Source organism: Amblyraja radiata, chromosome 31 (assembly GCF_010909765.2).
Source record: "Amblyraja radiata isolate CabotCenter1 chromosome 31, sAmbRad1.1.pri, whole genome shotgun sequence".
Lineage (NCBI taxonomy): Eukaryota > Metazoa > Chordata > Chondrichthyes > Rajiformes > Rajidae > Amblyraja > Amblyraja radiata.
Window position 1 is genome coordinate 10,204,683 of NC_045986.1, and position 14,237 is coordinate 10,218,919.

The 14,237-nt window shown below is 41.2% G+C and overlaps 1 protein-coding gene across 17 annotated transcripts in view; it reads right to left on the bottom strand.

Annotated features, from left to right (window-relative positions):
• kif1b (kinesin family member 1B) overlaps nucleotides 1-14,237 on the bottom strand; it is a 247,101-nt gene that overhangs the window by 118,343 nt on the left and 114,521 nt on the right. For all 17 annotated transcript variants that reach the window (XM_033048547.1, XM_033048544.1, XM_033048541.1 and 14 more), the window contains 2 exons: nucleotides 7,884-7,963; nucleotides 4,687-4,762 (listed from right to left, as the gene is read on the bottom strand). In XM_033048547.1, coding sequence (XP_032904438.1) covers nucleotides 4,687-4,762; nucleotides 7,884-7,963 — 156 coding nt within the window. The remainder of the gene's footprint in view (nucleotides 1-4,686; nucleotides 4,763-7,883; nucleotides 7,964-14,237) is intronic.

Genomic DNA, 14,237 nt, shown 5'->3' on the forward strand with positions numbered 1-14,237 from the left:
AGCGAGCGAGGCAGCATCTATGGAGCGAAGGAAATAGGCAACGTTTCGGGTTGAAACCCTTCTTCAGGTCCTGTTTTCACACCAACACTTCCTTATCTATGTATCGCACACTCCACCAACATCTGTCTGAAGAAGGGTCTCGACCCGAGAAACGTCACCCATTCCTTCTCTCCAGAGATGCTGCCTGTCTCGGCCGAGTTACTCCAGCATTTTGTATTATCTGCAGATTTAAACTAAGGGATGCTACACAGAGTGCCTAGAATGCAATGTCGGGGTTGGTGGTTGAGCCAGATACGATAGTGGAGTTTGGATGAGACTTTTGATGTACATGGATTTGCAGGGAGTTTAAGTTCAGTTTACCGGTGGACCTAGGTGCAGTGAAAAGATTTTGTCGTGTGCAAACCAGTCAGCAGAAAGACAATACTTGATGACAATCGAGCCGTCCACAGTGTACAGATACACAATAAAGGGAATAACATGAATAACGTTTAGTGCTAGATAAATGTCCAGTAAAGTCTGATCAAAGATAGTCCACATGTCTCTAATGAGGTTGACAGTAACTCAGGGCTGTACTTCTGGTTGATGGTAGGATGGTCCAGTTGCCTGAAAACAGCTGGGAATAGAGGGATACGGACTATGTGGCGGCAGGTATGAGTTGGTCTTGGCATCATGTTCAGCACAATCATGGTGGGCCGAAGGGCCTGTTCCTGCGCTGTACTGTTCCATGATGTTTCAGTTCAAGGTGGACGTAGTTTTAATCTTACGTCTTCGCTCATTAAAGATGGAGACCCAGTCCCCAACCCAAGCTGCATGATGGAACATCAAGTATTGATCAAGAGGTGAATCGGGAGCAATATGTTGAATAGCATCTCATGTAACGCGTATCACTATTAAACGGAAATGACAAGTAAACCTGACAGTGTTTTAGCAATAAAATGAGCACTAGTAGTTATGAACAATCCATTCAACATCATAATCTCAAAGTCCCACAAATACCAACCTTCTGAGGAGAGAACACCCCATTGGAATCAGCATAGAGATCACATGGCCTTGAAGTCAAAATCTACTCGACAAGACAGCAGGAAGAAGAAACCCCAAAGTAAAGAGCAACAGAAAAACACAAGGGTAACGGGACATACAATGGAGAGGCTTACACAAAATGGGCAAAGAATGAAGAGCATCATGAATGATAAAATTGGTGAAAAATAAAACATGAAACAGTGCAGGGAGAAATTAGGCCGTACAGTATACACAACGGAAATAACTTTGAGTTCATGAGACTTGAAACAAGGGTACTGCAGCAATGGTGTGTGACGATATAATCCACTAAAGTCAAAGCAGGACATCACTTTAATAAAGCAAGATTAACCAAAAACTAAATGCTATCCCATTTAATTCCACCATAATCTAAATGTTTACTTTGCGTACTTGAAGCAAACGCAACCCCCAACATGACAGATTTTATTCCAGAACAATTTGATTACAAAACAAATTACAACTGTTTAAAATTTTCACGTCGAGAATCACTTTGGACACATTTACAGAAAGGCAGGTAAAGTAGGACTATGCACGAGGTTGTTAAACTTACATTTTGCATCTATTTAAGAATCTTGACTACCCCCAGTTTGCTAACTACAGAACAGGTTCTGATGCCCTATTGGTAATTGCGATATAAATGTGCACTATGTGGATTGTATGCAATTACAGTTCGTAACGCAATCTTAATCTATCAATTAATTAGGAAACTGTAAAATGCACTCTGATGATAGATCAGTTACTAAATATTCACGGGCAAGCATAATTTAATTAAAAGAATAACGTACAAATATTTTACGTGCAATCAGAAAAATGTCAAAAACTCCGACACAGAGACACAGACAGGCACTAAAACAAAATGCAGATTTTTTTTTAAAGGGATGAGTACCTGGGAGGTGAAGAGGGCGAGGGATATGGGTGCCCTTGTATAGAAATCACACAGGTTTAGCAAGCAATTAGGAAGGCTTTATTGTAAGAGGATTTGAGTGCAAGAGCAGACATGCAAATAGATACATCGTGCTCCATTTATACATAACCCATGTGAATGCATCTGGAATAGTGTGTTTTAAACGAGTCTCCTCCATCCAAGGAAGTATATACGGGAGACAGATGGAGCGCTGCGGTGCTCGATGCCAGGGAGGGTAGGCTTGTCACATTAAGAGAGATTAAGCAGAATAGATCAGTACTCTAAAGTCTAGAGAAGGTGCGTTTATATCATTGAAATTTACAATCTTCTCATTGTGACTGATGTGGTGAGGGAGGGGAAGATAATTCTACCTGCTGATGCGTTCAGAACCAAGGCTCATAATCTCAAACTAAGGGGCTGGCACAGAGGACAGCAGAAATGTCTTCACTCAGAGGGAAATGAATCTGTGGAATTCTCTCTCATCGAGTTGCTGCAGAGGCTGGATCTAGAGGGACAATTATCGACAGAACAATTAGGACTGGAGAAAGTGGTTAAGTATATGGTGGAAACTTGGTTAACGTGATTAAATCTAAAGTTAGGAAACCACAATTGAGGCATATTAGTTAAATAATCCTGCACGGTGGCGCAGCAGTAGATTTGCGCCAAAGTTCCGGGTTCGATCCTAACTACGGTGCTGTCTAAAAGGAGTTTGTACGTTCTCTCCGTGACCTGCGTGGGTTTTCTCCATTATCTCAGGTTTTCTCCCACACTCAAAAGAATTACAGGTTTGTAGGTTAATTGGCTTAGCATAATTATAAAATATCCCTAGTGTAGGATAGTGCTAGTGTGCGGGAATCGCTGGTCTTCGAGGACTCGGTGGGCCGAAGGGCGTGTTTCCGCACTGTATCTCTAAACTAAACTAAACTAAACACTCCTCTAACCTATCAAACTCAATAGAGGATTATCGCAGGAGGTACAACACCAACAATAATTTTCCACTAATGAGTTTAGTTTCAGTCTCATGAACCCAATATCAGAAACCAACCTTTTTAGGAGCAAAGATTTCATCTGACTCAAATAACTCAGATGAATCCTGGTTGTGAGTCTGAGCGGGATGCAAAGATGGAAAACAGGAACAAAAACATGAAGCTGAAGAACATGATAATGATGACCCCATTACTGAAGCCCCTTGCACTGGGGTGCACATTAACTCCTGCCTTTACATTCAAGATTAAAATGCTTTAAAAATGCACTATGATCATAAATCACTGCATTGTCATTTATCAATGGCAGAGATCAAAATCTGGCATTAACAGACATCTACATATTAAATTACTTAAAATCCTGCACAATTAAGCTTAACATATGTAAAAAAAATTACAAGAATGTTGGATCATTAATAACAAAACAGATCCAAAAGCATCTTCACCACGACAACCAGGTATAAGTGTATTTGAATCTAACAAAGTTTGGCATGGTTTTGTCTCCACCTTATTCGTCTTGCTTTTTGGTTGGCACATCATTGACAGGTTGATATGCAATGGTTTCATTCAGCCCAGACACATGAAGCAGCAGCCCCAAACTCATTGTCTAACTCTGGTCAGTTTCACTCAGAGTAACCCAGAGATCTATCAACACCATCGCAGTTTATTGCTGAAGGGATTGTGTCCAACTCCAAGAGGTGAAAACTTCAAACTACACTAAACTTCTTCAAAAATAGAACATAGTGACTGCTTTTTAAGATGACGACAAGAACTAAGATAAGACTCTGCCTCGTTGGCCAACATACTTTCAGATTGCCCAAGTGGCAATGTATTTTCCGACCAGATGTTTTCGTTGGTGTTGTTATCTTTGAACCAGTCTTTTCCAACACGCTGCAAGAGGGCCTTCCTGGTTTCCATAAACTGGTGGTCATCCAGAACTTTACTGCACACAAAACTTTACTAAATCTGCTCCAAAGCCCAATCACTCTCTGCTTGATGGTCGCGTTGGCAGCTAGTTAATCAAGAATAAAGGTAATGCTAGTTTTCACAGCTCACCATGTAACAACTCTTGACAGTCTCCTCTGACCTTCAGAAATGGTCGTGCTTTTATAATTTAGGCTTTTTGCTCATCTGTAAAACTGACCTCTCCACCATTGATGGGGATGCCTTCCATTGACAAGACTGTACACCAGAAGTTCCTTCCTCGTTGTCTCCATCTATCTTTCCATCTTTGAGATAAACCCAAAACGTCACCCATTCCTTCTATCCAGAGATGCTGCCTGTCCTGCTGAGTTACTCCATCATTGTGTGTCTATCTTTTAATAAGCCCCCTCTTCATTTGTCCCATCATCCAGTTATGGTTTCACAACGATTAGCGTATTTAAAAAATATATATTTATCAGCAACTTGCTATATTGGGAGGAACTCCACAAGTGCAAAACGTGATAATTAAAACATAGTGCGATTGGAATATGGCAAGATTTCCCAAGCTGACTTTTAGCCAGTGCATACCAGTGGAAGTTTTAAACACAAGGCAACATGAACGATGCGCAAAATATGCCCACAATGGACATTGCAACTAACTGACTGACTGACAAGAAACAAAAACATGGCTGCAATTAAAAAAAACTTTGGGGACAAATAAAGAATACTGACTAGTTTCACAAACAAAACAGATGATGCAAATAAATAATGAAGTAAATCAAGTAAACACTGCCAAGGCTGCTCCGCCAGCATTTATATTAACAAAAAGACGTCTACCTTTTTAGGGGAGAACACTCCCAGGGTGCCTCCATCCTCACGTATAGCGACTCCCATTTCAGCCAAAAGAGCCTCTCTGGAATCAGAAAGATATCAACCATTCAGCTGGTTATGAACGGTTTCAGTTCAGTTTAAAACTGCCCTGAGTGATAGCACCGTTAAATTGAACCATTGAGAGATTCCACACTGAAGAGACAGCGACTGATGAATCTTTATTGAGAAAGCAATTTAAAGTGGAAACACGGCACAGGCAGATGTGCAATAACGTCTGTTTTAAATCACCAACAGATGCCTTAATTACATTTTAAAATAAAAGGATAATTTCAGGAATTTTTACAAAAACACATTTTTTAAATGTCACCATACATCAGCAGAAACTGTGCACACTAAATCAAAATTAAGTCAATGCAGAGTTCCAGTGACTGCGGAACCCATTAATCCTCTCACAATGAGGTGTATAACGCTCAAAGTGCATCTCGTTGGTTAGATTTCTTCACAAAGCAGTAACAACAGCTGTCAAATTGCTGTGACTACAAATGCAGAGGGTCTCAAATTGAGTGTTAATTGAAAGACTAGACATGATTGCACACATTTTCAATAATTGAGAGAAATCCTTGTTAACTGCCAATATGTATATTTTTTATTTTGCTATTTGTGACCAATTACTGACCCAAATCCCAACATCAAAATGTCATTCATTTTACCAACTCTAATAGTCAGTGGCCCCCCCCCCCCTCTTAATCATCCTCAAAACCATCCTTTCTAACCTAGCTGTCATCATCTTCCCTGGTATCATGACACATTTCGGCAATTTTTATGTTTGATAATGCTTCTACAAAGAAATGTGAGATGATTTTGGCACATCACGTTTTGGATGCTGGTCCAGTGTAGAAAGAAGAATGCTGGTTGACAAAAAATACACAAAGTGCTGGAGTATCTCAGCGGATCAGGCAGCATCTGTGGAGATGCATCTCTGGAGAACACGAAAATATGATGTTTCGGGTCGGAACCCTGCTTCAGTCTGAAATCGGGGTCAGCCTGAAGATGGCTCCCAGCCCGAAACGTCACCTATCCATGTTCTCCAGAGATGCTGCCTGACCCGCTGAGTTACTCCAGCACTATGTGTAGGTATGTTGCAAAGCCTACCTGAAGCGTCGCTGAAAATCTGTCGCTGCGGGTGTGCGCGATTTTGGCGCCGTTTAGAGGGGGGCGGGTTTAAAACGCGATTTTCTCTAGGCTGTTCAAATCGAAGATGTTCAGCCTAGTTAATTATTAACGAAAAATCGCTGGAAGACCCCGTCGCAAAAGCTATTATTAGTTTTAAAGGCCTCGTAGTTTAAAAATCAATCTCTAAACCCGCGACCACCGGCAGCTGTCAGGGTCGCATAGAGCAAATAATAGAAGGTATGCTGCTTATTTTTACATTAAAAAGGGCTTCTTAAGATCCCTTTATACAAAGTTTAATATTGCGAGTAGCTCATTTTGGGCCCATTATATCCCGCAGTATTTTTCTGGGCATTTGAGGGCACAAATCTAGCGCAATGTGAACGTTCTAAACCAGCGCGTTCACAGGATCCCACTAGAAAGCTGATTTAAAATGGACTTTAATTTACAGCAATTGAACACTAAATTCCTTCCATTTGGCCTATAAATTAATGTAAATGAGATTTGAAAATCATGTTTTATTGTGAATTATTTATGAATATTATTTGGACACTTAGGCTATTTAAAAATGATAATCATTTATTAAGAAATGGATAGATGTTTAGATCTAGTAATTGAAGTTTGAAATTAGCTACACTTGGGTAACTAACTAATTATATGCTTTAATTTCAGGTCATCCAAGTAAGATTATTTTATATTTGTTTCAGAATGCTTCAATCTACGATAACTGAAAATTTCATTCAGTTCTCTTAATTTTTAAGAAGGTTATGGGCTTTTGACTGCACACGATCACAGCTTTTTTGTTATGTCCATAGAAAATCAATAGGGAACAAGATGCTAATTTCCGAGTATGAAAATGGCCATAACTTTTTTAATACTTGAGATATGAAAGTGAATTAGGTGTCAAATTAAACTTCTTTTTATGCTTTATCTGATGGGATAAATTACAGACTTGATTTTTTAAATCTCAAAATTTTGTAACATTGCTACTATGTGTCTTTTTAACATTTAAGGTAACATCCACTTGTTGTAGCTTCAAGCTTTGAGACTGAGGCTGCATAATTAATGTTGGATTTGTTTAAGGGAATGAAGCAAACTTTGGTAACTTTGTTAATCTGGAATACATATCTATAACAATGCCCAGCTCTGATGAAAGATAATTGACCTGAAACATTCTGTTTCTTCTCCCACAGATGCTGCCCAATCAATTCACCATTCTCAGCACCTTGTGCTTGTATTTCAGGTTTCTATCATCTGCTGCACTATGCTGGTGAATAACTAACATGGATTTAAAAAAAAACCCCTACAGAATATTAAATTCAGTATTTGTAGAAATGCCAGCTAGCTGAATTACAACCACTTCCTTAATCATGTCTGCCAAATGGTTTAGGTTTAGATTTATTATTGTCAAACGTACTGAGGGAGAGCGAAAAGCTTTGATTTGCATGCTATCCAATCAAACCATATAATACTCTAGAAAAATAGAATCAAGCCACCGTCAACTACAATAGGCAGAGCAAAGGGGCAGAATATTGTCCTCAGGATTGTAGCGCATCAGTTCCATAGGCAGTTCAATGTCTACAATGGGGTAACGGTGAATCGGACAGTACCCTGGCTTATGGAAGGACTGATAACAGAGGGGAAGAAGCTATAACAGAGTCTGGTGGTGCACACTATCAACCATCTGTAATTCGTGCCCTACAAAAGCAGGGAGAAGGAGAAATAGTGGGAGTGGGACAAGTCTTTGATTATGTTGGCTGCTTTTTGGAAGCAAAGAGTGAGTCAACGCTAGGAAATCTGTGGAGAATTGAATTGTTTTCTTATTAATATACTTTTCCTCAGATATTACACAGAGGCATAATACATTTTCCAATGAACTCGACAAGTATAAAGAATGCTTGGTAACTGGGACAAGGGTGTAAAGAGAGCGCCACAAATATCACCTGGTGAGACAGATGTCAAAACATCAGCAGTGCTGAACATTCAGGTGGTTTTACTGTACAAAGGAGTTGTATAGAAAGAAAAGGCCTGACCTTTCCATCCTAATTGCTTCGGTTTTCCGAAGTTTTTCTTCCCAAGTCTCATTCAGCTCAGCGATGATCTTTTCAGATTCCTACAATAGAGAGATATTTAAAACAGAGCCATTAAAAATATTACATCACAATCTTCATTTAGCAAATGCATCACAAAAGAAAAACAACATTTTTTGGAGGGTGGCTCGATTAAAGTAACATGATGCGTTGGTCTATGTGTAAGAGTGAGAACTTTACTCAAAAGTTCATCCACCTGGCATTATTTTAATGTAAACACATATATTCGCTGCAAAAACAGAAAGTTCTGGAAACATTCTGCTGGTCCGTTGTAAGAGAAACAGAGTCAATATGAATCGTCCTTTCGCCAGTGTATGGACTTCAATCTGAAACGTGATCTGTCTCAAGAACCTGCTGGACCTTGAGTTATCCAGCATGTTCTTCTTTTATTTCAGTTCATTTTAGTTTATTGTCATTTGTACCGAGGTACAGTGAAAAGCTTTACTGTACAGTACAGCAGAAAGGCAATACATGATTACTATTGATCAATTTACAGTAGATAAGGGAATAATGTTTAGTTCAAGGCAAATCCAGATAAGTCGGATCAAGTATAGTCCGAGGGTCACCAAAGATGTAGATAGAAGTTCAGCACTGCTCTCCGGTTGTGGTAGGATGATTCAGTTGCCTGATAACAGCTGGGAAGAAATTGTCCCCAAATCAGGAGATGTTGCTTTTCACACTTCTATACCTTTTGCCTGACGGTAGAGGGGAGAAGAGGGAGTGGCCAAGGTATGACTCGTCCTTGATTATGCAGCTAGCCTTGCCAAGGCAACACGAGGTATAAATGGAGTCAATAGAAGGGAATTTCAGATTTCCAGCATTATGTTTTGATTTTCATAAATTGATGGTTTACTCAAAAACCATTTGTAGGTATCATTTAGAAATCAGTAATTCACCACAGAGTAATCCGTACATTTTAAAATGGGAATAGAAAAATGACCCACTGGATGGGCGTCTCATTTGGTCAGCGAGTTTAACCTCAGCTAAAATGTGTTTAAGTCCCACTCCCAAAACATCAGAACAAAAATCTCAAGACACAAGGAGCCACAGATGCTAGAATATCGTGCAGAACACAAAAGTGCTGGAGTAACTCTGCGGGCCAGGCAGCATCTCTGGAGAACATGAATCAGTGATGTTTCAGGTTGGAACCCTTCTTCAGATTGACTGATGGACCCGACCCGAAACGTCATCTATCCATTTTCTCCAGAAATGCTGCCTGACCCCCAGAGTCAGTCTGGCAGCTTGTGTCTATGTTTGGTATAGACCAGCATCTGCTGTTCCTATTTATTAACAATGAACTAGACTTGATTTGACTTGACCAAGGTCTTGTTAATGGAATGGAATGTATAGATGCATGCACAGCTATCTGCAATGAGTCAAATGACCTTTTCCAGCTGTATGATCTTCCCTTTTCTGTCCTACAGAAAAGGGAAGATCAAAGGGTAGAAGATTTAAGAGACAGACAAGGCGTCAGAATATTAAGAGCCATATCTTAGGGGGATAGAGGGGGTTTCGAGGGGTTTAGAGAGTGTTAGGGGGAATTGACTACGGAGTTAGGAAGATGTCACTCTGCAGGATATCCCCTGATGTTGTCTGAAGAAGGGTCTCAACCCGAAAAGGTGCCCATCCCTTCTCTCCAGAGATGCTGCCTGTCCCGCTGAGTTATTCCAGCTTTTTGTGTCTATCTTAGAAAGATGGAATGATGGGAAGAGATAGAGTCAAGGGAGATGATGGGTTAAGAATGTGTAGGATGGAACTGCAGATGCTGATTTAAACCGAAGAAAGACACAAAAGGCTGGATTAACTCAGCGGGACAGACGGCATCTCTAGAGAGAAGGAATGGGTGACGTTTGGGGTCGAGACCCTTCTTTCAGCTGCTCCTGTAGATGCCATGTACTGCAAAATTAATATCCTTTTTTGTGGCTTTAGTGGATTAATGCCACCTGTTGTGCCTGAGGGGGGGGGTCTTGACCCGAAACGTCACCCACTCCTTCTCTTCAGAGAAGCTGCCTGTCCCGCTGAGTTACTCCAGCTTTGTGTCTGTGATAGGTTAAGAATGCTTGACTGTAGAGTTTGCCAGCACTGTTCATGGGGGCTGCAGTGGCTACATTTTTAAAGGCTGCCGTAAATTTACTGGGTCTCAGCTGCTCCTGTGGATGCCATGTACTGCAAAATTAATATCCTTTTGTTGGCTTAATTGGATTAAGAGCACCTGCTATGCCCACGTTGTGGAATCTATCACATCATTTAAAGTAAGCACGTCGTATAAAGCTGCAGAAAATGCCCTGCTGTGACGATGATGTTGGACCACATCCGTGATATTGCTTTATATCCGATGTATGGAATTGGATGCGTTAATCCATGATCGTGCAAAGTCTCTCACTCATTTAAAATCGGCCTTGAAATATTACTTTCGCTTTCACGCTGTGAGCTTCCCCGTAATGAGTGGGCAAGGTGACGTCTCCGGTTGCTATGGCAACGTGCTAATGGCAGGCAGTGCATCATTTGAAGTGTCCTCGTCACGCACAGCCTACAGAGCACTGAAGTACCACAATACCTGCAATGAGGCGAGGTGGGTGGCAGGGAACGAGGAGGCTGCTGAAGATGATGCTGCAATACACGGGACACAACTCAATCCACAAATCTTTTATTCAACATAAATTCTGCAATAAACCATTTTCAGGGACTCATCGGGTAGGTTATTAGGGAATGGTGGCGCAGCGGTAGAGTTGCTACCTTACTGCGCCAGAGACCTAGGTTCGATCCTGACTACGGGTGCTGTCTGTACGCAGTTTGTACGTTCTCCCAGTGACCTGCGTGGGTTTTCTCCGGGATCTCCAGTTTTTTCCCCACACTCCAACACGTACAGGCTAGGTTAATTGGCTTGGAATAATTGTAAATTGTCACTGGTGTGTGTATAGGATAGTGTTAGTGTGCTGGGATTGCAGGTCGGCGCTGACTCAGTGGGCTGAAGGGCCTGTTTCCGGGCAGTATCTCGAAACTAAACTCTAATGATCTACTCACACCGAGTGATGTTTGTGATTAGCAGGCCTTAAATGGAATATTTTAATGCCAAGTAGCACAATTATCTGCAGTTATAAAGCATTGTGCAGCATACTGCAAAGATGTGCCCATATCGTTCCGATTAGTGCTCACAGAGTGAAGATTATTAAGGTAATATAAACCATTATCAACCCAACTGCACAACATATTCTAATTTCTTATGTTCACTGAGCTCATGCATCATTTAACAAGGAAGCTGGATATAATGAGGGGAATAAGGCACTGGTCATTACAACTCCAGTTGCTATTTCTGGAATTAGCAAAGAAGGATACAGAAAACTAACTGCAAACAAGACAGGTTCATTTTCCAGGTCACCAAGCAAATTTTAAAAGGATGATCAATTATAATGCCATTTGGAGATTTGTGTGGATGTATCTTATATTAAAAATATATAACAGGAAACATATCAGCACATATACACCAAGATCCATAACCCGATCTTCAATTTTGTAAATAAATTGGTTTGACAGCTCTGAATTCAGTTACGCATCAGGTCCCAAAATTATATAACCTTTCTTCATTCATTCATTATCGGAGCTGATTAATTACACAGCCTGTCCGCTCACTTAAAGCTATCAAGAAGTCTAATTACATAAAATACATAGAGACACAAGGCACAGTGGATGCTGGAATCTTGAGCAAAATACAAAACGCTGGCGTAACTCAGCAGGTTAGGCAGCATCTGTTGAGGGAATGGATGTGAAGAAGGGTCCCGAACCAAATGATCACCCGACCATTCCCTCTGTCTGATCTGTTGAGGTAGGGATTGGACAGGCTAGATGCAAGAACAATGTTCCCGATGTTAAGGGAGTCCAGATCCAGGGGACACAGTTTAAGAATAAGAGATAGGCCATTTAGGACTGAAATGAGTAAATACTTTTTCACCCAGAGAGTTGTGAATCTGTGGAATTCTCTGCCGCAGAAGGCAGTGGAGGTTAATTCACTGGATGTATTCAAGAGAGAGTTGGATATGGCTCTTAGGGCTAACGGAATCAAGGGATATGGGGAAAAAGCAGGAACGGGGTAGTGATTCCAGATGATCAGCCACGATCATATCATATGGTGGTGCTGGCCTGAAGGGCCGAATGGCCTACTCCTGCACCTATTTTCTATGTTACTCCAGCACTTTGTGTTGTATGTAAAATATATGCCAGGTTTCATGAGTCTTTGGAGCATTTGATTTGTGACATCTGAAATGAATAAGTTAATGTCACAGGAGCAGAATTAGGCTCATGTCTACTCTGCCATTCAATCATGGCTGATCTACCTTTCCCTCTCAACCCCATTCTCCTACCTTCTCCCCATAACCTTTGACGCCCTTAACAATCAAGAATCTGCAAATCCCCGCTTTAAAAATATCCCCTGACTTGGCCTCCACGGCCGTCTGTGGCAATGAATTTCACAGATTCATCATCACGCTCAGACTAGAGAAATTTCTCCTCGTCTTCTTTCTAAACGTATGTCCATTTATTCTGAGGCCATGTCCTCTGGTCCTAGACTCTCCCACTAGTGAAAACATCCTCTCCACATCCACTCTATCCAGACCTTTCACCATGCAGCAAGTTTCAATGAGATCTCCCCTCGACCTTCTAAACTCCAGCGAGCGCAGGCCCAGAGCCGTCACAAACGCTCATCATGCATTAACCCTATCGTCCCCGGGGTCATTCTCGTAAAACCTCCACTGGACCCTCTCCAACGCCAGCACGCCCCTTCTCAGATATGGGGCCCAGAAATGCTCACAATAATGCAAATGTGGTCTTATAAAGCCTCAGCATTATAGTCTATTCCTCACAAAATAAAATGCCAACATTGAAGACCTGGCAGCAGCTGTTTGTTTAAATAATATGATAGGAAACGGGTGCAGAAACTTTCTTGCTCAGCATAAGAGGCGCAAAGATAGACAAAAAAAAAGCTGGAGTAACTCAGCGGGTCAGGCAGCATCTCAAGAGAAAAGGAATAGGTGACGTTTCGGGTCAAGACCCTTCTTCAGACTCCGCAGTAGAGCAGGCAAAGTGCGCATGAAGGAACTGCAGAAGTATTTCTCCAGAGATGCCGCCTGTCCCGCTGAGTTACTCCAGCATTTTGTGCCTATCTTCAGTATAAACCAGCATCTGCAGTTCCTTCCACATGACAATAAACTCACTTGAACTTGAACTTCCTACACATACGAGGCAGAAAGGCAGACGTTTTCTAAGTAGTAAATGCAAGGGTGAATGGTAGCCGTAAAAGTTTTTGTTTTTTTTAATGTGGTTTTATAATACTCGTTCCGAATTAATGTAGGGAAACTGTTCTTCCCAAGTAATATTCACGTCAAAATAAAATCACCCGGAGTGGTTCAGCTGTAACGCTGTGACCATCACCAACTGGTTTGGAAATTAGAAACAGAGAATGCTCTATTTGCTCAACTTATGCAACTTGTTTACTCATTTGCTAACTTCAGTGGAGGTGATTTGGATGCTTGGGAATGTGGTTACAATAGACTGCCCTGAAAATGCACAATTTCTATCCTAATCAGACCGTACATCATGTAAGACCTCCTAAAATACAGCGTTCCCTCGAGAGCCATCAACACCAACAGTACCAAATACAACAACAGCTCCTACCCAATTATAGGGCATTGGCCCATGGCAATATCTATCTAGAAGGGCTTAGTCTCAAGGGTAAAAGGATCCATAAAACTGAGGTGACAAATTTCTTCTCCCAACCCTCGAGAGCTCTTGATGCAGAGAATGACTCACATTTAAGGCTGGAATAGATTTTTAGACTGCAGGGGATCAAGAGACTGTGCAGGAAATGGAGTTGAAGGCAATGATTAATTCAGTCATAATCTGATCATTTGGCAGAACAGGCTCCAGGAATCATGTAATTCCATTTAAATAAAGGCCGTGGTAACCAAGTCAATGGATATTTTTAAGGCAGAGATAGATGGATAGATTCATGATTAGTACAGTGTCAGGGGTTATGGGGAGAAGACAGGAGAATGGGGTTAAGAGGGAAAGATAGATCAGCCATGATTGAATGGCAGAAACATAGAAACATAGAAAATAGGCGCAGGAGTAGGCCATTCTGGAGTAGTTCCTGAGGATTGGCGGGTAGCAAACGTAACCCCACTTTTTAAGAAGGGAGGGAGAGAGAAAACGGGGAATTACAGACCAGTTAGTCTAACATCGGTAGTGGGGAAACTGCTAGAGTCAGTTATTAAAGATGGGATAGCAGCACATTTGGAAAGTGGT